At 38.1% G+C, this 25,797-nt stretch overlaps 1 protein-coding gene across 1 annotated transcript; it reads left to right on the top strand.

Moving 5' to 3' along the window:
• The first annotated feature begins 1,714 nt into the window (after positions 1-1,714).
• On the top strand, positions 1,715-25,797 carry ATP6V1B2 (ATPase H+ transporting V1 subunit B2). Its single transcript, XM_058550594.1, has 14 exons — positions 1,715-1,865; positions 7,967-8,022; positions 12,586-12,684; positions 13,543-13,636; positions 13,765-13,842; positions 14,316-14,455; positions 14,793-14,894; positions 15,452-15,549; positions 16,176-16,299; positions 17,862-18,012; positions 19,491-19,573; positions 20,813-20,917; positions 22,002-22,131; positions 24,304-25,797. Exons 1-14 carry the CDS (start codon positions 1,730-1,732, stop codon positions 24,441-24,443), a joined length of 1,536 nt encoding a protein of 511 aa, XP_058406577.1. The 5' UTR covers positions 1,715-1,729; the 3' UTR covers positions 24,444-25,797.

The raw sequence follows: 25,797 nt of genomic DNA, 5'->3' as shown, positions 1-25,797 counted from the left end.
ATATATCATATAATAATATATAATATGTGATGTATGATGTATGATATATAATTGAAAATATTTGTCATATATACTGATATGTATATTTAATTATATGTAATTTTCCTAAGGATAAGGTAAGTTCCTAGCAATGAAATATTTGAGTCAGATACCACCAAATTGCTCTTCTAAATATTATACCAATTATATTTTTACCAATAAAATATGAAAATTCGTGTTTCCTTATACTCTTGCCCACTTTAGACATTAGTTAAAAATTGTATTCAGTCTCATGAATGTCTTATATTGTTTTGCCTTTCTTTTCTTTAGTTATAAAATATACTAAATGGTGCTCAATCTCACTCAAAATTATAGAATTTTGGTTCAGTGGTGTGGTTCAAAAGGGCATGGAAATGAGATGCACCTAAAATGGACTTTAAATAACTGAGTAACGTTCACTTCTTTTGTAATATACCACCACTGTATACAGTTCAAACCCTAAAATTTCCACCTCTGTGAAAAAAGCATACTGTTCTCTATTGAGCATCTATGTTCCCATCATATCACAATGGTCTTCTAATGGCCAGACACAACGGGTACCTGCAGCAGCACACCTACCACTTGCCTTCTCTTCTCTATTTGGCATTATGCAATAAGCCCTTTTTAAGATTTTCTCTTCCTTTAGCTCCTAGGACATGCACTCTGGGTTCTCTCCAACCCTAGCATCATTCCAAGTTTGATCACAGGATACTCTTCTTTCGTCCATTGCCTAATCTTAGTGGCCCCTTAAAAATTGGTCTTTAGCATCTTCCCACAATGCACACACTCTCTGGTTTGTCTCCTTTATTTCCATATTACCAACATGGTGATAAGTCACAAATTCTTATCCCAGTTCAGTCCAGACCGTCTTCTGGAGTATTTACCTACATACTCCAATAGAAATCTCATTCTGAATATTCCACAGGAAACTTTACTCAACGTATCCTCCAAACAATTAGCTTTTCTTTTTTCTTCCCCACCACCAGCAAAGCTCCTAGGACACTTCCTTCTCCATTCTGTACCCTGTAAACAGCATCACAATCAATTCAGTTGCTTAGGCCCTGAGCCTGGGCTGTCTGTCGTCTTCCGCAGCCAGCTAGTCATTCTCGTAATAGTTCCATCTCTTTAATAGTTTCTAAGCATGTTCCACTGTCTATCACACTGCTACCACCACCCTAAATAGTCCAATATGTTTTTTGAATGGATACGCGAGTGAATGAGTTGGACAGACAGTAAAGGGAAAGAAATGATGGCACATAGTGCCCTATATTAATAATCACTGGAGTAGGTTTTATATTTCTTCTGTTTTTCAAGTGTTTTTTTCAGAATCTGAATTCTCTCCGTTCAATGTCATGAAATGTCATCATAAAATGGGCATGAATTGACCTTTTCTTGTACGTGTTAGCCTTTCCGCCCCCGCCCTCCCTGCATTTGCAGCCCTTTGTCCTCGCTTCTGCCTCTTTCCCTCTCGGCCCTGGCATGCCTCGCCTTCCGCCCGCGCGCACCCAGCACGCTGGTCAGCTCCCCGTGCCTAGCGGGCTCAGCCCCGCCCACGCCGTGCGGAGTCACGCGGCTGTGGGCGGTGAGCCGCGAAGGGGCGGGGCGAGCCCGGGCTGCGCAGCGCGCAAGGGCAGAGCCGGGGGCGCGGCCACCCCCGCTATATCTGCGCCTGCGCGGCGCCGCTGCAGGGCCGTCGGACGGAGGAGACAAGATGGCGCTGCGGGCGATGCGGGGAATCGTGAACGGGGCCGCGCCGGAGCTGCCGGTGCCCCCCGGCGGGCCCGCGGTGGGGTCTCGGGAGCAGGCGCTGGCCGTCAGTCGGAACTACCTCTCCCAGCCTCGCCTCAGTGAGTATCGGAGAGCAGGACGGGGGCTGCCTTGCCGCGGTAGCCCGGCCCCGTATCCCACTCACCTGCTTAGCCGACGGGGGCGGTTGAGGGGGAGAGTTATCTTTCCTCTCGTGTCCCCTGCCCTGACCGGTGCTCTGCTCCTCCATGGAGACTACACGTTTCCGTGACACGGGTCCGAGGGCGGGAGACCAGCGGGAAGGTGTCCTGGGCGGGGGGCTTCTGGCTGCCGCCCTCCGCCCCCTTCCCCGGACCGGGCGCTCCGGCGCTGCTTCCCGCGTCCGAGGGGCAGCGCCCGTCGTTGCGGTCTCGGCGTTCCCCGCGCCGCGTTTGGAGATCCGGGGGTCGGGGAAACCCCCCCCCCGATGTGGACCTCGGGGCATGTCTGGAGCTCCTCGGGAGGGAGCGGTGTGGGGCCCTTGCCGACGTGGTCAGGCCCGCAGTCAGAGGCAGATGGTCGCTGCAGGGCCTGCTCCGCACGAGGACACCTAGATGCCAGAGAACGCTAGAGCTGAAAAGTACCCTGCGGGTCGTCTTGTCCAGCCTTCTCCTTTTACAGTGAGAAGCCTAAGGTTCTGGAACAGACAGGGCCTGCCAGGCTGTAGACACCTGATGATTGGCGGAGCAGGAACTAGAATTCCAGGTTTCTTAATTCTCGCTGCGCCTTCGTCTGCCATTGCCTGCTCATTTACTGATCAGTTAACCCAGCTTGGTCGAGTGCAAAGCTGTCTTGGGGAAGCCAAACAGCTTTGCCCATATTATATAGCATATATGCAAAGCTTATGCATGGGCCGGTTTAAGTGTTATGACTATAAAAAGGCCTTAATAAACCGGGTTTAAGTGGACTGCTCAGCAGTTCCGAAAGAAATGGTTTTTGATTACTAAACAATACAACTGTGTAATCAGACCTCTTCACAACTTCCTTAGGAACAGTGGATGAGCCCTGGAAATAGACTTTCTTTAAAACTTACGAAAGCTCCTGATGATTCCCCAAGTGCTAAGACTGTATTTGCACTGGTTAGTTGCCAGAGTACCTGTTTGTGGGTGGCTAATTGGTTAAAAAGAATTTCAGATGAAGGGTTTCAGTCTGGGCGCTCTCCAGCCTGACTAATTCCTTCATGATCTGCCGCTGGGTCATGTGACAGCACTGCAGTGTGAGGAAGAAGGAAAACACTGGATTCTATGGTTTGCTGAGATGTGCTTTTTACACTGGGAATTATCCGAATTAGAGAATGCCTGTTGGGGTTTTATATGAACTGAAGTAAATGTTTCAGGAAATTGACAGATATTCCCTTCTTATATAGGCTTTGACAATAAATTTATACCTAACAATTACAGATTCTTTTTTATGAATTGCATACGTATGCTTTGCTTTTCTTTGGGTAGAACAGATAGACGTTAGTGGAGCTTCTAGAAAAAGATTATAATGGTATAATAGTCCATTTTCATACAGTATTTCATTCAACGTCAATTCAGAGAGTATCAACTGAAATAATATTGTTTAAAGAGTACTCCATGATTAAGGTTGTAAGCCCTTAAGAGAGATGAGTTTGATTTCTTAACGTTTTGTGTGTGCTTACCCAGTGAGGGAGGAACTTCTCCAGATGAAATTCCTCCTAACAAAATTGTTGCAATGTAAGGCTTAAAACTGAGACTTTACAGGTCAGGAATCCTTTTTGTCTCCTCAGTGCCTAGCACAGTGCTTGACACATAGAAGTTGTCTTCTAATTGTTGTGTAACTTGCATTTAAACCGCTTGTTCTGATGATTTGGTGGATAGATTCTTAATGTGGATAGAATCAGACTAGGGAGTTGGAATTCTTGGTTGAGTTCCGCTTCTGTGTCTGGGTTATTCTAAGAAGCTTAAGTGAAACACTTGCGCTAACAGCTAACTGCATTTGAATATCATCTTTTTTCTATATTGCCACATTCTTGATTCTAGTCAACAGTTTTAATTACTTTTGAATAAATAGTGATTAACCTCTTAATTTTTCTAATTAAAGATTGGTGATTCCATCTTAGGTGATATGTTATAGTTATTTAATGTGTAGTTTTTGAATGAAGGACTGGAGTAATATTGGCAATTCCACTATACAAGTTGGATCCTGTTTTAAAACAACTTCAGTATTGTCGGGCTGTTAACAAGAAATGGAAAATGAGATATGCAGGCTTGAAATAATCTTGAGCACTTTAGTTGAATTTCTAAAGTCAGGGGAAAAAAGCTTGATTTTCTTTTAAACTTTGAGAGCAAAGTTCAATAATATACATAGAGCTTTTGGACGCTAAACATTTTGAATTAGATGATCTCCATTGTTCTTGAGACCCTAGATCAACTAACGTTAACGTTTCTTACATCATAGTGCAGAGCAATCATTGACCTGCCTTTTTCTAGAACTTCTACCTTAGCGCCCACTGCTCAGGGTGTGGGTTTCTACTATTCTTGCACAATGGAAGATGATTGCCCTGGGTTTTTGTTTTGCTAATAACGCGGAAGTTAAAGGACTAGATCTCTTATTGTGTAATGGCTGTCGAATTTTCTCTTTGACAAATTTCACAATCATTAAGTGGCATTAGTGCTGTTGAACAATCTCACATCCTGCAGGAGGAAGAGGATGTCATCTGACAAAAAGTTCTCCTTAAAACCTTTGTAGAGCTTGGTTTTTAAATGTTGCTCGGTAAATATTTATTGCCTGCTTGATAGTTCAGAATCAAAGTTGTGACTTTTTCGTTGTAAACTGTTCAGCATGTAATCTGAACATGTATCTGTTGTGTTGTCGGAAGTTCCGATCACACCCTGTAGACCCAAGTTCTTGTTCATTTGGAAATTTCCAAGAGACCGTGGCCATTATTTTGGTAAATAGAAATGTTTATGTTGTTTGTGAATGGGTTTCGACTTTTTAGAACAAAGCTTGATATCTTTGGCCGCCTTGTTCTAAACTTTTATCTCTGCTTTGGGCTGTTAATGGTAATGGTGAAGAAGGCTGGATAAATATTGTTGAGATAAAAGGTGGTGTTTGATATCATTTTCTCTACTTGTTTTTGTTTTTGGGTTTTTTTTTTTTTGCAAATAGTTTTATTATCATGGAAAAGAGCTACAGTTTGTGTATAAACTGTTTTCTAGTACCTATTTGTAGTCCAAGTGCTAGAAACTATGTCATCTCCATATTTTATAATTATACTGGAGACTAAATTAAGAAATATTATAGGGTCATAGAGTACCAGCTTTAGAATTAGTAAAAAAACAAACAGGGAAAACCCCAGTTCTAATCCCGGCTCATCCATTTAGCAATAAATTTCTCAGAGCTTTAGTTTAAGTGTAGCGTGGGTGAATCAGCCTTGCCTGCCTTCCAGCATTTTGTGAAGCTGAATTGAGGTAACCTATCTGAAGATGCTCTGTGAAAGTGTGAAGCACTCTCCAAATATAAAGTTTGGTAAAATTTTTTATTTAGTTTGGATTGTAACATTTATTAGTTTAGTTTATATATGTCGGTTTAATTTAGACCCAAGCATGTTGCTTAACCTGATTTGTATCTGAAGGGGTATCCTGCATTACGTGCTTTCCAGGGAGGGAAAACTGCTGGAGAATCTCCATTAGACTCGCCTTTCCCTGCTTCAACTCTTCCAGTGGCTACACTCCATTGGAGAAAGATTGTTTTGCAGTAATAACAAAATGTGGACCCAAGGGAAATATTGTCCAGTGCAGTGAATAGTAAAAATAACTTATTTTTTCGTAGCTAAAGTTACAGACTCTGAAATTATTTTGAGTGGTATAGCTACATAAGTCTTGCAGATAATTATAAGAGTGTACCAGACCATAAAAAACAAGCAGTTCAGTTTTATAATTTGACCTGCAGCACAGAGTTAGAACAAGTGACTTTGGAGCTAGACTATGTAAGTTCAGGTGCTTGGGCAAGTTACTTAATTTCTGAGAATCATTTTTCTCTAATCATTTTTCTCTTCTAAAACTTGGAATAATAGTTAACTCATAGACCTGTTACAGAGATTAAATTAGAATTCCTGACAAGTATTTATTCAATGTGTATTGGTGGTGTTGGTGTTCGCCAGTTAATTCGCATGGTTACTTACTGGCTTTTTAAAAGGATGTGTACATTGTTGCAAATTTAGAGACTGTTTTTGATGAAGTAGAATCTTGTCTTTTGTAGTAGAAGTGAACTTGATTCACTGGTTCCACAAAAAGCAATGACTAGTGTTTCTTTTCCGTGGTCATGCTTTTGCTCGTGACTGGCAAAACTTAATAATTTTGAATGAGCTTGAATTTAAACATGAGATTCTGAAGGATCATTGTTGTAGAGATTAGAAGTTCAAAGGAGATGCCAATCTTGTAGAAAAAGTAAAGAGAATTTCAGAACCTGAGGATTTTATTGATGTTCCATTTTATTCAAAACAGAGTTGCCAGTAAATCTCAAAACTAGACCCTCTCCTCCCGCCCCAACCTACTCCCTCCTCCCATCCCCAACTGTTTAGGTAAAGATTTGGAAAAGGTCTGTGTTTCTATATTTTTTAAAACTGGGTTCTAAGAAAACATGTTTCTAATGTAGCTCACTTGGCATTTTCACTTAGCAATTTTAGAAAGTCGTTTAAAAACATTGTTTGGACTCTTAAAATGAGAAGAATGAAGTAGTTTTATAAGGGTAGGAATTATTTTTAAGAGTATTAGGTTATTTTAAAAGAATGGGGAGGATTTTCATAAAAGTAGAAAATATGACAACTGGGATCTTTCTAATATTCTTAGGCCAATGATTAATTCTTTTATGTTACCATTCAAGTAACTTCTTAAATTTGTGACTTGCCTTTTGTCTAAGGTAAAAAAAAAAAAAAAAAGTCATTTTGGGGCCTCTGTTGAGATAATTACAATCACAGATGTTTTCAAACCAATATTTGGTGTCAGGATTTAAATGTCCTTTGAGTATGAGAGAGGAAGGCTCCTGAGAGTGCTTGCTTGCCCTGTCTGAGTGTTTCCACTAGGGCACTTGCTCTCTGGCTAAGAAACTGGGTTTTTGGCTTCTGAAGCCCCTCGAGTGGACAGACTGGTTGTTAAGTGGTTTCCTCCTTCTTGGGAGTCTACATTGGTGCCAGAAAGCTCTGTTAAGACCTCATGAGAAATCAAGCAAGGGAAAAGTTCCCGATTGGATGACAGCTTCTTATAAATCATTTTAGGCCTTGTAGTAAGTTTTCTTCCAACATTTATTTCATTTGTTTTTTCAGCTGTTCTGATTATGAAATTTGGTTAATTCTGACATTGTTAGAATCACTCTCCCAAGTGTTCTGTTTTATACCTAATTACCGTTCTACTTGACGTGTATGTAGGTGTGATATAGTTGAAGGACAGCTACCTCCTTTTCTAAAATGAGGGATTTGGGCAGTACCTTACAGACTGGCAGTTTATTCCGAGAGCATAATTTGCAGCGGAAAATATAAGCCTCTAAACTGATGAAAACATTTGACTTTTTTTTAAAGGATACTTATCTTATTTGAGCTCAGGCCTTTCATTGCATTGCCCACCCCTCTCCCTCAATAAAGCTCTTGTCCTATAGTTTTTTATTATGCCATTTAATCTTGGCTTTTTAACAGACTACATTTTTTCGTATTTCCTTTGTGAATTTTGTTGTTCTGCTTAAAGTTGAGAATTCCCTTCCGCTTCCTCCTCTACTTTGCCAAGTGCCCCCCCCCCTTCTGTAAAGCTGTCCTCCGAGGTAAGAACTACTGCTTGGTTTGTCCTGTGCTCCCACAAACCCTCTGCACACCTCTGTTAGTGCCCTTACCTCCCCCTTCTCCACACACGATGGGAACTCGTGATGGGACTCTGTCCTTCTGTGCCTTCTTTGTTTTTGTATTCTGAGTCCTTAAAACAATGTGACTGACTCAGTAAGGATTCAGAGTGGTTTTGGTTGGATGAGGGTGGGTTATGAAAAGTTGTACAGGCACAGGTATTTTTATGAATTCATTGAAAAATTTTGTAACTGTTGGAGTGCTCCATATTATAATAAGTCTGATCAAGTAGAGAGAGGTTGTTTGGTAATACCAGAGAGATCAATTAGGCTGTTGTCCCATTTGACTAAAGCTGCTTCTGTTTCTTTCCAGCGTACAAGACGGTATCAGGAGTCAATGGTCCACTAGTGATCTTAGATCATGTTAAGGTAATACCACTATCATCATTGTTTAACCATTTATGAAGTTAAAAACATGGCTTTAAGTCCTGTTTAGTGCACTGTAAATTTTATGTTATGATTTTTAAGCCATTCCTTGGTCTGAATGTCAGTGCTATATAGGAGACAAGACTTTTAGATCAAAAGTCAGAAGACCTTATTCCAGTTGTGAATTCTGTTTGTGGCCTAGAGTCCCTCATCTGCAAAAATTAAAAAAAAAAAAAAAAAAAAGATTGTCAATCCTACTTCACAGGTTTATTAGGGAAAAAAACCAATAATATTTATGAGTGTGTTTTATAACCTGTAGATATTATATAGGTATTTGTTATCTTATGGCTCTTGTCATAGACTGCCATGTGTTGCAATTGTTGCAGTTTTTTTCTTCTCTACTAAATTTTAAGGTCTTTGAGTGAATAAATATGTTACTTTTATCTTTGAGGGCCTGACACTGGTATTCAAGTAATGAATAAACAAGAACAGATTATCTTAACAGTGACTAAAACCCTAAAGCAAAGAATGGTTTTTTTTTATTCAGTTTGTTGTAAGGATCTTTAGTTACGTGTTGTTTTTTTAACCACACCTATACCTAAGAATTATAAACACTATTGTGTTATCTTAGAGGCGTAGAATATAATATTATCTATAATTGAATACCCTGGGCAAAGCTTCCTGCCTGAGCTCTATGATCAAAATGTCTTCAGAGAAAATAATTCATATAATATGCTCTCTAGAATAGTAATTCTACACTGGTTGTTGTTGAGGTGGATCAGGGGGGAAAGGTACACAATAGTACTGGCTGTTGAGAGAAGCAGTGATGGAAGGATGTTCAAAATGTGACCTCTCTGTAAGCAGAAAATAAATTGAAAAACATTTCTTAAAAGAAAGGACAAAGTACATCATCTCTTCAGCTTTATCATTGAGATAGTATTTTTGTATATGACAAGGAACCTGTACAAATTAATCTCAACATTAAGCATAGCAAGCTTACCTCCTAGCCATAGTTGCATACTAGTCTGCGGTTTGATTTAAAGCCTCAGTATATAGCACTCAAATCGTACAAGATTTAGGTAGGTGCCAGTTAATGTTTTGTGAAAGAATGGAGCCTGCACTTTTATTTTTTGAGGAAAATGTAGGAAGCTTTATTTGTTTCTTTATTCTTTATTTCTTCTTTTTTTCTATATCCTCTATTAGATTAAATTTTGGCTTATATTTTTAAAATATGAAACTTTTATATTAGTAAATATATAATTGAAAACAGTTTAAAAAGGATTCCTATTTCAACTATGTTAAGCACTGAGCTCAGCACAGAATGTACAATAGTGAGCAATGGGCACGGCCCCTCCCCTAGTGGAACATAGTGCAGTGGAGCAGCAGATGTAACAGACGTGCGTAAATGTCTAACTGTAAGTGCCCTGAAGGGCAGGTGCATGCTGAGAGTCAATAATGGGAAGGGCTTAGAAAACATCTTTGAGAAAGTAATTGTAAGAGAGCTAAAAGAGTTTCATTGAATGTTTGTTTGGAGTATAGTTCCAGTTGAGGAAACACTGGTAAATAAATTTTATGTAGTTGTAAGAATGGCTTTATACCACCAGATTTAGAGTGATTTTTTGTTTTTAGGTTTTGGCTTTTGTTTTTAAGTGAAAGCATAGGATGAAGAGACAGGTAATCGTATACAAATTATATCAGAATAGAAAGTGATGGCAACTGCTACCCAGCTCATTTTATGAGGTCAGTACATCTTTGACCCAAACTAGACAAAGGGTAGTACTAGAAAAGAAAAATATAGCTATTCTCACTTATAAGCACAGATTCCAAAATTCTTAATAAAGTACATTCATGTATTGGATATTAGCAAAAATAACTACATAAGAAATCAACAGAATTATGACAAAGTATTATTTATCCCAGTAATACAAAGATGATTTGATACTAGAAGATATATCAGTATAGTTCAGCTCATTCATGGATTGAACTAGAAGGAGCTTATGCTCTTCTCAATAAATACAGAAAAAGTATCTGATAAAATTAGTCATTTCTTAAAAAAACAAAAGCCTCTTGGAAATCAGGACTGGAACAAACTTTTTTTTTGTTTTGTGAGGAAGATCAGCCCTGTGCTAACATCTGTCGATCCTCCTCTCTTTTTGCTGAGGAAGACTGGCCCTGGGCCAACATCTGTGCCCATCTTCCTCCACTTTATATGGGACGCCGCCACAGCATGGCTTGCCAAGCGGGGCGTTGGTGCGCGCCCAGGATCCGAACCAGCGAACCCCGGGCCGCCGCAGCGGAGCGCGCACACTTAACCACTTGCGCCATCAGGCCGGCCCCTGGAACAAACTTTTAACCTCTTAAAGGATATCCACCATACCCTACAGCAGACAACATACTTAAGGAGAGACTCTAGAAACATTTTCATTTAATCCGGAACAAGTTGAGGATCCCCGTTGTCACCAACGCTGTCCATCTTTGTGCTTGGAACCTAACCAATGCTGTGGGAATAAAGGGATCGGACAAGAAAAGGCTCAGCTGTCATCATTTCTTGGTGATATGTTTAACTAAACAGAAAACCCAAGTCATTCAGCAGACTAACTATTAGACACAATGGTGTAGAAACAGAGTTGCTGGATACAAGGATCAGTCTACAGAAATCAGTAGTGTTCTATATGCTAGAAGTAACTAATTAGAATAATTGTAACTGTTTATAGAAAACTATAACAGGTTGTTGAAAGACATAAAAGAAGACTTAAGTGCAGATCCCATGCTCATGAAGGAAAAGACTCAGAATACTAAAGATGTTGAATCTCTTCAGGTAACAAAATCAATTAGAGATAGAGTAATTAAGAATAAAGATTTGGTACAGGAATATGCAGATGTATTGGGAGCAGAATTAAGAGCCCTGAGACCAGCTCTCCTCACTCATTAGAATTTGACTTGGTAAGTGATAAAGGCTACATTACAAGTCAGTGGGGGACATTTTGTGCTACTTAGTAAATATTATTGGGGCATTTGGCTTCCTATATGAAAAAGAATAAAAATGAGAAAAATAAAATTGCATACCAAAAATGAATCCAGTTGGATTAAAGACCTAAACATGAAAAACCTATTGGAAGACAATATAGAAGACCATTTTTATGACCTCAAATTGGAGGATTTTCCTTAACAAGATGTAAAAGGCACAAATCATAAAGGAAAACAAGTCGTTTTATTACATAAAGTTTTAAAACTTCTGTACGATAAGATAGCCTAAATTCAAAGGCTGGGTGCAGATATTTGCAAGAGGATTAGTATCCAGAATCGATGCAACTTCCGAAGAAAAAGATCAGTTGAAAAGTGAGGAAAAAATATTAAGAAGCCAGTCATAGGAAATGAAGTCTGAATTGTTAGTAAACATGAAAGATGCTCAATATTTGTAGAATCAGGAAAATGCAAATTGAAAAGATGCTATTATTCTACTTTACCAAATGGCAAAAATTAAAATTTAGTAATACAAGATTGGCAAAGATGTAGGGAAAAGATACTCTTGTATACTGCTAGGGAGATTGCAAATTAATACAGTTCCTTTTCAGAGTAATTTGGCAGAAAATGCGCACAGCCTGTAGCCCACAGTTAGGTAACCAGATACCTTAGGGAAATCAGACATACTTCTGTCAGGAACCACATGTGAGAAAATTCATTGCAGATGTTTGTAATTCTGTAAATTTGAAGCAACCTTGAACTCCATTGGTAGAAGAACAGCTGGATAAAATGTGGTGTCATTTGATTTTATTTTAACCACATCTGTTTTAACATTAATTCTAAGATGCTCATTTATTCACATGTTATTAGCATCTCCAAAATCAAGTGATTTATAATCCATGGTGCATCAAGTTTAACTGGCAGATGTTTTCCTTTACACAAAGTAATGATGCATCTTTCAATAGATTACGATGATAAAATAAGGTAAATGTTGTCATGACAAGTCCAAAACAGGTGAAGTCAAAAAAAAAGTTGTAGGATGATATATTTAGTATGTTGCCATTTATGTAAGTAAAACACTATAGTATATTTTTGGAAACATGCATTTTAAAATATTAAAAGTGGATTAGAGGAATACATATCTGGGAGAATTAGATTAAAGAGGGAACATTAGCATTATTTTATTATTTAGTTGTATTTTATGCTCCTTCCCCTAAAGCACACAGGTGATTAAATACACAGCCCAGAACCAAATATCAGTTCTAAGTAGCAGGAACATGGTTATTTATAAGTTTTGTACCTTTCTATAGCCTCAAAACTTTAAAACATATGCACAGAGGGAAGAAATTTAATTGCTGTATGTTCATGGATTTAAGACCCTTTTCTCTGTCAGTTATGCTGCGTTTGCCAGTATATGTGCCAGTGCTAAGTGTTTTAAGGACTTAAACGACCTGGGGATGTTATAAACTCTTGGTATATGCCTGTGTGTGTTGGGAACGTTGGGAGATTGCACGTGGCATACATGCTATGGTGGAGAGCAGAGAATATTTTGGAAGAGCTTTTAAAATGTTGTTTATTGATCTTTTATTTCCTCCAATTTAGTTTCCGAGATATGCTGAGATTGTCCACTTGACATTACCTGATGGCACAAAGAGAAGTGGACAAGTTCTAGAAGTTAGTGGTTCCAAAGCAGTGGTTCAGGTAAGTATCACTTTCAAAACTTGGCCAGTTGAACTTTTTTGTAATCACAAAAACATAAGGAACACGTTTTTTCTAGTGATCGTTGAATAAGTACATCTTTAGAGATTGGTTACTGGCAGGGGGTGGGGAGGGGCAGTTATTTTTGCGTATTTTCTTGCCAAATATCAGCCACCTATATCCATTCTAGCCCAATAGACTGGTAAAGTGACTTTTTTTTAAATGGATAAAATGAAGCAGATAATCAAACAGGAGAGAGATGAAAAGCAGAATTCACAGTTTATGGGATAGAACCAAAACAAGATCTGAGTCTATTTCTTTAAATTGTCTTCTCTGATTCCTGGTTTTTAATGTTACTGCTTATGAGAAATGCCAGGTTCCTCAAATAATATGTTACTCTAAAAAGTAATCTAGAGCAGAAGTCAGCAAAATTTCTATAAAGGGCCAGATAGTGAATTTTTAGGCTTTGTGGGGCCACCTAAGGTCTCTGATGCATATTCTTATTCTTCCTTTCTTTTCCTTTTCTTTTTTTTTTTTTAAACAACCCTTTAAAAATGTAAAAAATATTCTTCTTTTTTGGTTTATAGCATTGTATAAATTTCAGGTGTAAATCATTATACTTCTATTTCTGCATAGAAAACATTCTTAGCTTGCTTGATGGATTTGGCTTGCAGGCATGAGGCTTAGTCAAGAGGTTTACAATTTGGCTCATCACCATGAAAACATCTTTGTTCGTGATATTAAAAATAGTATACATTTATGTATTTTACTTTACAAGGGCTGTTTAACAGACAAATAGAACTTAAGTGCTTCAGATCTAAATTTCTTTTATCCCTTCTGATTACTTCTCTTTCTTGATAGGTGTTTGAGGGGACTTCAGGTATAGATGCCAAGAAAACCTCCTGTGAGTTTACTGGGGATATTCTCCGAACGCCAGTGTCTGAGGATATGCTTGGTAATAGATGTTGTGATTCATTCTGAGCAGAGATCTCTTTCCTTTTCAACATATTTCTGTAAAATCTTTTTAAGAATTATGAATATATGAGTCGTTGTCCATCTCTACTGTCTTATTACTGTTTACAGGTCGAGTATTCAATGGATCAGGAAAACCCATTGACAGAGGTCCTGTGGTACTGGCTGAAGACTTCCTTGACATCATGGGTAGGGGCAGTAAATGGATTTCTCTGATTTAGGGAAAATAGCCTCTTTCTGTCTGTCTTATACCTTTGCTAGATAGAGATTTTTGTGGTACTTTAAGTAGATAACCAACATGCTCCATATTGAGATATTTTATTTATCATTTAATAAACTTATATTTCCTAGAGATCATCTTGAAATTTTAAATAAAATATCTTAAGATATTGTAAAATATCAGTAGAGTTTATCTGAAATATAAATAGTGAAACCATGGCTTAGAACTTGAGATTCTCTCTTCTTTGCTTGTACCTTTATTTCACTTTAGGAACTTGAGTTCTGCTACCACGTTTTGTGTGTCTAGCAAAGACTAATGAAAAAAATATTTAAACAGTTTCAGACTTCAAAACCAATTTTTTAAGAGTAGAAAGAAATGTTTTAAATGGTTCTAGTCTTAATGTAGAGATATATTAATATTTTCCCTTTTGGAAATGCATTAGGCCAGCCAATCAATCCTCAGTGTCGAATCTACCCAGAGGAGATGATTCAGACCGGCATTTCGGCCATAGATGGCATGAACAGTATTGCTAGGGGGCAGAAAATTCCTATCTTCTCTGCTGCTGGCTTACCACACAATGAGGTGAGAACTGGAATCTTTTTGGTATGAAATTTAACAAGGAAGAATTTCTAAATGCTTCACTGTTAGAAACCAGATAAAGAGTTTTCAACACAAATAACCAATGTTATTTTTTATATAATCCAATTACATTGATTTTTTTATCCATGCACGATATCTGTCTTCTTGGTTACTCTTACAAATCTTTGCAGAAAGTACAAAATAGTTTTGTTGGGTAAAGTCCTTTAAAACATCCCAGTTTCATTTATAATTACAATTCCAAAAAGTTTAGGATAAAAGATATTTTGTTATAAAAATGTTCTTTTAGATTTTACCTCAGTTCTTTTGTACTCCTCATCAGATTGCAGCTCAAATCTGTCGCCAGGCTGGTTTGGTAAAGAAATCCAAAGATGTAGTGGACTACAGTGAAGAAAATTTTGCAATTGTGTTTGCCGCTATGGGTGTAAGTATAGTTTTTTTTCTGTTTTAGTATGAAATATAAAATTAACTGCTTATGTTATTAGAACAGTGTAGAAAACTATAAATATATCGTTAAATTTATCTCTAGGTAGAGAAGTTGCAACTTAGCATTTTGGGCAAACTAAGGATTAAAATTTAACATTTGAGGGGCTGTCCCGGTGGCGCAATGGTTAAGTTTGCGCACTCAGCTTCAGTGGCCTGGTGTTTGCAGGTTAGAATCCCAGGCATTTGAATCCCAGGTGCGGACTGACGCACTGCTCATCAAGCCATGCTTTGGCAGCATCCCACATACAAAATAGAGGAAGATGGCACAGATGTTAGCTCAGAGCTAATCCTCCTCAGGAAAGAAAAAAGTATTTGTGAAATGTAAGAATAATTCTCTTTGTGCCCAAAGCAAGCTGTTTACTCTGTTGGCTTTTGTGAAAGTTTTTTGGGTACTTGAAAAAGAAGGAACCGTGCAGTTCTCTAGCTTGGCCTTCATCAGAAATAAATATTGAGAATTTTTATTCTCCCAGCACTGATAAAGTCATTGCTATTTAGGTAAACATGGAAACTGCCCGGTTCTTCAAATCTGACTTTGAAGAAAATGGCTCAATGGACAATGTTTGCCTCTTTTTGAACTTGGCTAATGACCCAACGTAAGTAAATAGAGCTCTTTCTTTCTGTTCACCCAGGCTTCCAGTCAAAAATATTACCTACAACTAGGGAGGTAAAATGTTACAATGAAAGCAACATGGGCCTAGAAGTGAGATAACTGTATTGAAATTCCAGCTCTGCTTCTTACTAGTTATTTGGCTTTGGAGAGATCAGTTAAGCTCTGGAGCTCATTTTCCTCTTTCATAAAATGTGACAAATAATACTTGTCTTACATGGTTCTTGTACAGTTTAAATGCGATAATACATATAAATACCTAGCACAGAGTCCATGCTCAATAAATGTTCTTTTCCTATTAGTTGAGAAATCTGGCCTCTGAGTCTTGCCTTCCTTCCCTTTCTGTCTCTCTCAGTTTTGAGAACTATATGGTTCTGAGAAATTATGGGGCATTTATAAAATAATCAATTTAAGTTTGTAGCACTAAGTAATTCTTATTATGTAAGTACATAAAATAACCCTGCCTTAACAACTTTTAGGGTAATAATTGCTTTACCTTCCTCAATTAGTTTAAAACTTTAAAAGGGAGACTGTACTGTTATTTCCAGAATCATTTTGTTTTGTTTTTGGCCTTTTTGTTTGAGTGACATAGGACTTAATGTTCCATTTCAGTATTGAGCGAATTATCACTCCTCGCTTGGCTCTCACCACAGCCGAATTTCTGGCCTATCAATGTGAGAAACACGTGTTGGTTATCCTAACAGACATGAGTTCTTATGCTGAAGCACTTCGAGAGGTAACTTTTTTCTCAATTAAAATGGGTTAATTTTCAGAGCTATCTTGCCCCTTTGCAAGTTTTCATTTTTCTTTAATGTTTTTTAAACTTCCTTGTTCATATATTAGTAGAATACCTTAATTAATCAGAAAGGAAAATACAGCTTCTCTTCTGTTTGTCAACATCGTTGAAATGATTAGAGGATGAGATTTAAATTATTAGCCTAGTTATCATAGTGTCACTGTCACTGTAGGTGACAGAACTTCCCAGGAAGTTCTGTCTCTGTCCAGACTGTCAATTTTTAACCCCTTTCAGAATTTCATTTTAATGATGTTAGTATTGAAATAAATAGACCATACTCTGGCAGCACCCTCTTCGGAACATTTTCCTTCAGAAAATTCTGTTTATTTAGGAAGAATGTTAAGATTCCAGCAGTTATCACACAGCAGAAGTTTGGGGTGTTGTTCTAATACAAGTTACTGAAATGTTGAGTGAGTTACTCTTATTTTAAGCATGTAAAAAAATGGAAAAAGACTTCTGAAGAAACATGCAGTATAAATATGTAGTTTCTTAAAATTCCCTAAGATCTGTCACCATATCTCTCTGCTACAGTGCTTTTTCAGTGAAGGACATCATCCCCCAGCCCCCACCCATCACAGACCAATACTTTTCTAAAATATAATAAAAATGAGTTAATAGAAAAGTGACATTTTTAAAAAAGATAATTTACAAGCCCAGATTATTTTTATTATTAGATTCAGCATACATAAAATTCTGTCGAATTGCCATTAAAGTTTTCTAAATGCTTATCTTGCTTTCTATTATTATCTCTTTGCACATTGATAAAGCTGGTCTGTAGACTGCACTTTGAGTAGCACTGCTGTAGCATACTCTTGGAGGTACTAAAATAGCACTTGAAAGTAAGGGTCTTGGTAGTTATATATTAGTATGTACTCCTGTATTCTAGTGTACATGTGTCTAAGAGAAAGACCATTTATTACTATTGTTATTTTGCACAGTGAGTGGATTCCTCGCTCTGTGATCTTGGGAAATTATTTATCTGACTCTTGATTCCAGCCATAAATTGGGGTTAACCACATTATCTTTCTCATAGGCTTGTGATGATTGAAGTAAATAATGTATGTAGAGTGCATCAAATGATTCCTGGTATTTATTTCCTTCCGCTTTGACCTTCTTAGGATTAGCTTACATAAATATGACAAGATCCATAGCTTGAAATAAATCTTCTGAACTAGGAATGTTCTCTTAGTTTTAAAATTAACTTCCTTTGATTTATCAAATTGCAAGCAGATTTTCTTCTAGCAAGCTATTTGAAGATCTATGTTACGGCAGTATGATTTTCGCAAAAAACTGCTGGTCCCCAGTTGTCATCATTTTTGTTGCAGAATAGTTTGAACTTGTGTTGCTAGATTTTTCTAAATCATCTCTTAGAGACAGTATTTAAAATGCACAAGATGATATTTCCAACTTTGTAATTCGGCATGTTCAAACAAACGTATTCTAACCAAGCTTTACTTTTCACATTCTGGTATGTGATAGTCTCCTCCTTGACTTACTGTCAGGTTTCAGCAGCCAGAGAAGAAGTTCCTGGTCGACGAGGTTTCCCAGGTTACATGTATACAGATTTAGCTACAATATATGAACGTGCTGGTCGAGTGGAAGGTAGAAACGGCTCTATTACTCAAATCCCTATTCTCACCATGCCTAATGATGGTAAGTCTTTGGTCTTTGGATCATAGCAGACCTAATCATTCTGAGAGAAGACCATCTACTTTTTTGAGTTGAAATTCTTTTGAGAGTTTACCCTCCAAGAGTTAACCTTAACTAGTTATTTGTTAATGAAAATAAAATTTTTCATTTGAAAACTACGCATAATTATCATTATCCTTTTGTGGAAGGAAAAAACAATTTTTGTAATTTGAATTTTTTAATTTTCATTTATTAGATACTATTAAGTGCCTGCTCTTTGCGGGACACTGATCTAGATATAAGGAATTTAGAAAAAAGATTTATTGGGTTACTCAGTCTAGTTGGATATTTTTTATGTATGTGCACGAATAATATTAAGGTAGCTTATGTGACAAATGAAGAGCACAAATAATAAATACCACAAGGCTTTAGAGTCAGAATGATCATTAAAGCCTGGTTAGAAATTACTTTCTTTTGCTGTGTATGTGAAAGCACTCAGTGCAGTGCCTGAGGTGTGCTGAGGGTTGCTGCTGTGGTGAGAGTTTCTGCATTCCTCTTACCGGACTGCTTTTTTGTCCTATCTCAGTTTTCAAAAAGCACTTTGACGAGATATTTTCAGAAAGTCATAATTCACTGTAATTGAGCACTGTTCCAAGTGCTTTATAAGTATCGCCTCATTTGGTCTTCATAGCAGCTTTGAGGGAGAGGCTGTAATCAGAGGCACAGGGAGGTCCAGTAATCTGTCAGGGTTAGGAAGTCATGGCTTTAGGACCCAGGCCGTCTGAATTTGTAATTCTCACTAACTAGTACACTGTACTGCCTCTGATGTGAAAATGATTTGTTCCAAGTAAGTAGCTGCAAAATTACTTTATGTAATTTAACCGACTTAGAAATGTCTTGCTTTGTGTGACCTTTTTGGTGCTGCCTACATAGCGTCTTTCTACGTGTCTAGCATCTCTGTATTTTCCGTGTTGAAATGTTGCATATCCACCTGAGATAGCTTATGAGCTAAGAATGTTCTCTCGGTATACATCAGATTAGCAAATCTCTGCAAGACAACTTTGTGTTTAAAATAGGGGTTTATTTATATTTTGGAGAGAGATCACATAACTAAGAGAAAGAGTACTTTTTATGAATGCAGCTAAATTTACCTCATGTGCCAACATGTCTCTAACTGTGCTGCAATCTAATAAGTTAAACTGTCTGATATAGTAACCTCTAGCCACATTTGGATGTTTTAATTCTGAAGTTAATTAAAATTAGATAAAATTTGAAATAAGGTTTTTCAGTTATGTTAGCCACGCTTTACATGCTCAGTAGCTACATTTGGCTCATGGCTACCATATTGGATAGCACAGTTAACAGAACTTCTCCATCATCACAGAAAACTATTTTGTATAGCACTGTTTTAGGTAATGCTGTAGGGGATGCAGTTTGACTTCTTGTGGGTTTGTTTATATGAAATGGACACTTGAACTAACGTCAGATGTCTTCTCTGGTAGATATCACTCACCCCATCCCTGACTTGACTGGATATATTACAGAGGGGCAGATCTATGTGGACAGACAGCTACACAACAGACAGGTATTTGACATTTGAGTGGTGCTGTAATGTAGCGGTTATAAATCTACTCTTCAGTTAGTGACTTTGACTTTGCTCTTAGGAATTATTTTGTTTAGAAAATATCAACTTGAATTGTTTTTAATATGGCTATAAAATTGTCATTTCTGTATACTAAAATCCTGGTGTGGATAGGAGTGCCAGAATTAATAATAAATTTCCACTTTATTGTGCCTTAAAATGGAGTCAGTTGTCTCAGAGAACTTTTTTGATATTTTATGCCATAATGGTATAACCTACCAGTCTTATTATTAGTACAAAAACAGATGTTTTTTCTATTATATTTTTTCATTGAGGCATAATGGACAACATTATATTAGTTTCAGGTGTACAGCGTAATGATTTGATATTTGTATATATTGTAAAATGATCACCACAGTAAGTCCAGTTAACATTCATTACTATACATAGTTACAGACTTTTTTCTTGCAATGAGAACTGTCAAGATCCACTTTCCTAGCTACTTTCAAATATGCAATACAGTATGTATTGTTAACAGTAGTCACCATGCTGTGCCCTTCATCACTCTAGACTTATTCATCTTATAACTGGAAGTTTGTACCTTTTGTCCTCTTCACCCCTTGTGCCCACCTCTTACCCCCCGCTTCAGGCAGCCACCAATGTGTTCTCTATATCTTTGAGCTCAAGTTTTTTTTTTTTTTAAGATTTCACATGTAAGTAAGATCATATGGTATTTATCTTTTTCTGTCTGACTTCCTTCACTTAGCGTAATGCCCTCAAGGTCCATCCATGTTGTTACAAATGGCAAGATTTAATTCTTTTTTATGGCCGAATAATCAAAAACAGATTTTTGATGGTTCCGTAATAGATGCCAACTTCTAATATTAGCTTTTACGTGGAATTATTATTAATCTTTTTATTTTGTATGTGATTTTATGAGTGAGAGTTCAGAAGGCCATTTAGATTTGATATTGTAGGCAGATGTCGAAAATTCAGTTTTTCAATATAATCTTGTACTGTTTTTGTAGATTTCACTTTCTGGATTTGATTCTCAAAAGAAATATGCCATCAAGTATTTCTTACTTCCTTTTCTTATCAGAAAAGATATTAGGATTCCCCTAGGAAACTGGTGCAGCAGTTTTATGTAATTTAAGGGATAATGAGTTTCAGAATGCTTCGTTACTACCAGGAAAGCTTGAATTTTGTACTTAAATATATTTTTTTCCTCCCACTCTATCCAAGATTTACCCACCTATTAATGTGCTACCCTCATTATCCCGGTTGATGAAGTCTGCTATTGGAGAAGGTATGACCAGGAAGGATCATGCTGACGTATCTAACCAGCTGGTATGTATAACCCTTAAGGGTGGTATGTAAAGAAGTGAATAACTTCCTTTTTTTTTTGGTGAGGAAGATTGTCCCTGAGCTAACATCTGTGCCGGTCTTCCTCTGTTTTGTATGTGGGAGGCTGCCACAGCATGGCTTGATGAGCAGTGTGTAGGTCCGCGCCCGGGATCTGAACCCATGAACTGTGCGCTGCCAAAGCAGAGTGCATGAACTTAACCATTACACTACTGGGCTGGCTCCTGAATACCTTTCTTAGCCTATTTTTTCTGCTGTCTTACACCTCTTGCGTCTCTCCCATATCACTTTCTTTCCCCCCATCCAAGTAGGATTTTAGTATAGGTTTCCATGTGGAATATATATAATATCGTTAGAACCAAGCAGTCTTTTTTTAATAAGGGTAGGTGCCGATAACCAAGATTAAAAATCATATGCTTGAAACCCACATCTAATGCTATATAAAGTAGTCTCTAAATAAAACACCAAGCTATAAGGCCGTTTTTAAGTTTTTATTAGTAACCTTAATAATAATTATATTCCTGAAAAGATACACTAAGTTATTTCTTGCTTAACATATTAAGCAACACCAGAACACTATAAGGGAAACGGCTGTATGTGTTCTATGAAATGCTTGGTTTCTGTAGTCATATGAGGTTGTACACCAAGCACAAATAAAGAAAAGTACTTTTGGCCTTAAAGTAGAAATGGAAAATCTACTGATATCACAAATATTTTTCTTGAATAGAGACATTGAGTTGGATTTCTCCATGGCACGAGTTCTGATTTCAAATGCTCTTTAAAATGTGAGCTGACTGACATGTTGAGGAAGTGTATTTGTAGTAGAGTGTTAGTGATGTCTATGTAGTGTGTGCCTGAAGACTCCTTTCTGAGTGAGACTACTTTACAATACAGTCCTTCTGATACTGTCACATGAACTTGGTTTATGTGGATTGTGTTTGTCAATAATGTGGACCTCCTTCTGTGGTCTCTTATGAAGATAGCTACAGCAATACACTTATGTAGTCCAGATGACTGTTAACATGTATGAAATCTTATCCCTGTTCATATAAACCTTTTTTCTCTTTAGTATGCATGCTATGCTATTGGTAAGGATGTGCAAGCCATGAAAGCCGTAGTTGGAGAAGAAGCCCTTACCTCAGATGATCTTCTTTACTTGGAATTTCTGCAGAAATTTGAGAGGAACTTTATTGCTCAGGGTAAGATGACTGTTTTCTTAAAAACATAAACAGCCTTATGTGTAGTTTTGAAGACTTCTTTCCCAGTCTGAGAGAACTTAGGTTGGTTCTATATGATTTTCCTTCTGATTAGAGAAGAGGTTCTTCCAACTGCCTGATGTGTCTTTGTACTTAGCCCTCTGCTTCCTTCCCCTCTGCCTTCAACTCCACCATCCAGTTATTTAGTTCCTGTCTTATTTTTCTGTTTCTTACACCTGGCCTTCTGGTCTGCCACCTCCATTGCCGCTTTTCCTCCCTCCTCACCTCTCTCTAAGGGTCTCCTCGGGCCTTGGGGCTTTTGGACTTTTCTTATTCATCTGCTTTCATCTCCTTTTCTGGTTTCTTACCTTGCTGCTTCTTAATTGTCTATGTTCCCAAAGACTTAGTTACCTGTTCTTTCTGTACTTTTTTTTCCTGGCTTTGCCTTTTCCCTATGCTGTTGACTAAATCCCTATGTATAATCCTTACTCTCTTTCGGAAGCTCTAATCCCACATCTCCAGCTGGGGCACCTTTGTTTATGCCACCGTCCCCTCAGGCTCAGCATGGTCAGAACCGGAGTGTTTTCCCAACTGACCACCTGCCCAGCAATTCCCTTTTCAGTTTCTGTCTGCCTCTGGCATGACCATGTCCTAGTTAGCCCAAGCTCAGTAATGGAGCCTAATTCTTAGCCTTCTTCATTCATTCCCCAGTGATCAAATATTTGCTAATTTGTGTTGTTCTCCTTTAAAATATCTTATCCTATTCTGTTTTCATTCCCATTACAGTACCTTAGGCCAGTGTTTCTCAAATTTTAATATGCTTTTTAATCAACTGGGGCTCTCGTTAAAATGAGGATTCTGATTCAGTAGATCTGGGTGGGGCCAGAGATTCTGTATTTCAACAAGTTCCTGGCTGATGTTGAAGCTGCTGCTCTCTGACCACTCCTTAAGTCTTAAGACCTAGTTCAAAGCTTTCTCCCCTCAGCCCTGGCTGTTAGTGCCAGCTTTTTCACCAGTGTCCCTGACTCCCTTTATACCATTGCTAGAGTAAACTTAGAACTCCTTTTATGGATTGCCCCTCTGCTAAAAGTCTATAATGGTTTTCATCACATATCATATGTAGGGTTTTCAACCTGTTTTGCTTGGTCTCTGCCCTGCTAATGATGGTAATACTCTACTCTTGACCTCAGTGACACTTACAACAGATATGTTTATTTTGGAATAATGCGTCAAGCTACACATGTACAATTTGTACACTTTTCTATTCATGTGATACATTTTTTTTTTTTTTTTTTTTTTTTTTTTTGTGAGGAGATCAGCCCTGAGCTAACATCCGCCAATCCTCCTCTTTTTTTTGCTGAGGAAGACGGCCCTGGGCTAACATCTGTGCCTATCTTCCTCCACTTTATATGGGACGCCGCCACAGCATGGCTTACCAAGCAGTGCGTCGGTGCGCGCCCGGGATCCGAACCAGCGAACCCCGGGCCGCCGCAGCGGAGCGCGCGCACTTAACCGCTTGCGCCACCGGGCCGGCCCCGATACATTTTTTTATTAACATTAAATCCCTAAAATATACATGATCGTTGGTTTTTTTTGTTTTTTTTTTTTAATGCAAAACCTTAATAGCTTAAAAAGATAAAAATGAAGTTCTGGTAGGGAAAAGAACCCAGAAGTCCAGCCACGCTGATTCCTTAGTTAAGAAATGAGTTTTATTTGCAGGATAAGGGTGATTCTGCTATTAAAAAATAATAATAATGACGTTGAGAACCACTGACCTATTTAGGTGCTCAGTTGACATTTAAGGATTTCTACGTGTCTTTACCAGCCTCCCTCAAATTCAGCCTGTGTTCCTGGGAATCTGTTTTTCTCACTACTCTGGACAAAGCACTGGGTCTAGTTTCCACTGCTCTCAAGGTATTTTGATCCTACCCAGTTGTCAAAAAAGCCACGCACCCCCCCCCCCCCCCCCCCCGGCTGTCCGTAGCCTGCGGGCTTCTCTGACTCCTCATCTGTACCCTCCACATTCAGTTGTATCCAGTAGACCTAAATGCTTTGTCTCTCTCCTTTTTTACACTTCATGCTCACGGAGCTAGTCATGTACAGAATAAATCTTGAATAACACTGATAAGTTGAAAGTAGTTTGCCTTTATTCATTCAATCTCAATTTTTTGTAAGGTCCTTATGAAAACCGCACTGTCTATGAGACTTTGGACATTGGCTGGCAACTGCTCCGAATCTTTCCCAAAGAAATGCTGAAGAGAATCCCTCAGAGCACCCTGAGTGAATTTTACCCTCGAGACTCTGCAAAACATTAGCTGCTGCTTCATCGCTGACTTGATAATCTTGTGAAATACTGGTTCTGTTTTCTTTATTCCTTTTGCACTCCCCCATCCCCACTTTTGTGTTGGAGTTTGCCGTGTTACCCTGTAATTAAAAACAAATAACAGGTAACATATTGTGCCAGTGTTGCAATGTTTTAAACTGCTAACAGATTTTAAAATATCCCCTGTTCAGAAAACCTGGATCTTCAGTGCTTTGTTTAAAGTAGCTACAGGGATGGAGGTGAAGTCTTGCTGATACTGTATTTGTACACAGTGCTGTAGTCGGTTGTCTAATCATGTCCTCATTCGGGTCTCCTAGATCTTATTTCTCCACCTCCTCAAGAGTATCACTCTCTGAAGTTACAATGCTGTGATCTCCAAATTAGGGGCGGGATCAGGTCTGAAAGAAGCTTTCTCTCAGAAGAGCCAAAAGACTCTGCTGAGCGTTTGGTTTTGGATTGTTGGTGTGCCCCCAGGTCTGTGCTCTGCTCTAAGCAGATGGTTTTTCTTGTCCACCTGCTCTTTCCTACTTAATGACAAGATTAGAAAAGGAGTTTCCTTTTCCTCTTCAGTAGGTGTGAGTTGGGACTCCTGTGTCTTCTGTTCTCCCTCCCTCTGAGTAATAGAATCGTGCAGCTTTTGCACGGCTGGCATTGATCTGATAGTAGCGAGATGCTGTCTTGATGATCTTTACTGGGTTTCCATGCAGAGGAATCATAATTAAAATAACTATTAGAATTGTTGCTTGGAAAGAGTTAGGGTATAATAAAAGAAAAAAGAAGAAAGAAAAACCTATATCCGTTCAACATTTGGATGTGCTAATGGTGGTTTAAGTTTCTAAAGTGTTTACCAGATGCCGAAGGGGAGGAGAAAGCTCTTCTGTGTATGGATATTTTAAGCTCTGTTGGAGAGCAGCCTTTGGAAAATCCCCTATTTGGTCCTGCTTTCTGACCTGTGTCTGCCTTTTGAGGGTAGTTTTGTGGCTCAAGTGATACCATGTAAAAGCTTTAGCCTTTAATCATGCTCCTTCCTGTTGTGAGCCCTGAGCTGTCTTTGATGCCCTTCTGCCATGTCTACTGTTTGGTCTCTGTGTTCTTTATTACTTAGGTGTAATAGCAACTTCTCTACTCTGTGCATTCCATCTTTCAAGTTGTGTAAAGTTCTTCACTTTTTTCCCTAAGGGTGTAGGGGGTGGGGGAGTCAGCATGATTATATTTTAATGTAGAAAATGTAACATCTGGATAGAAAATGAAAATAAATGTTAAATTAAATGGAAGTTACCTAAAGAGACTCTGTATCTTCTGATCAGAAAAGCAGTAACAACAAGCAAATATATAATATAATCACC

Source organism: Diceros bicornis, chromosome 11, assembly GCF_020826845.1.
Source record: "Diceros bicornis minor isolate mBicDic1 chromosome 11, mDicBic1.mat.cur, whole genome shotgun sequence".
In the NCBI taxonomy this organism is placed as follows: domain Eukaryota; kingdom Metazoa; phylum Chordata; class Mammalia; order Perissodactyla; family Rhinocerotidae; genus Diceros; species Diceros bicornis.
The sequence above is the reverse complement of the archived record's forward strand: the minus strand, read 5'-3'. Positions and strand labels throughout refer to the sequence as shown.

Bases quoted from the DNA above. Each gene is read 5' to 3' on its own strand.
- ATP6V1B2 (XM_058550594.1), top strand. From the start codon at position 1,730: ATGGCGCTGCGGGCGATGCGGGGAATCGTGAACGGGGCCGCGCCGGAG. The intron at 12,685-13,542 runs GTAAGTATCACT...CTTTCTTGATAG, and splicing joins GTTCCAAAGCAGTGGTTCAG to GTGTTTGAGGGGACTTCAGG. The intron at 13,637-13,764 runs GTAATAGATGTT...TACTGTTTACAG, and splicing joins AGTGTCTGAGGATATGCTTG to GTCGAGTATTCAATGGATCA.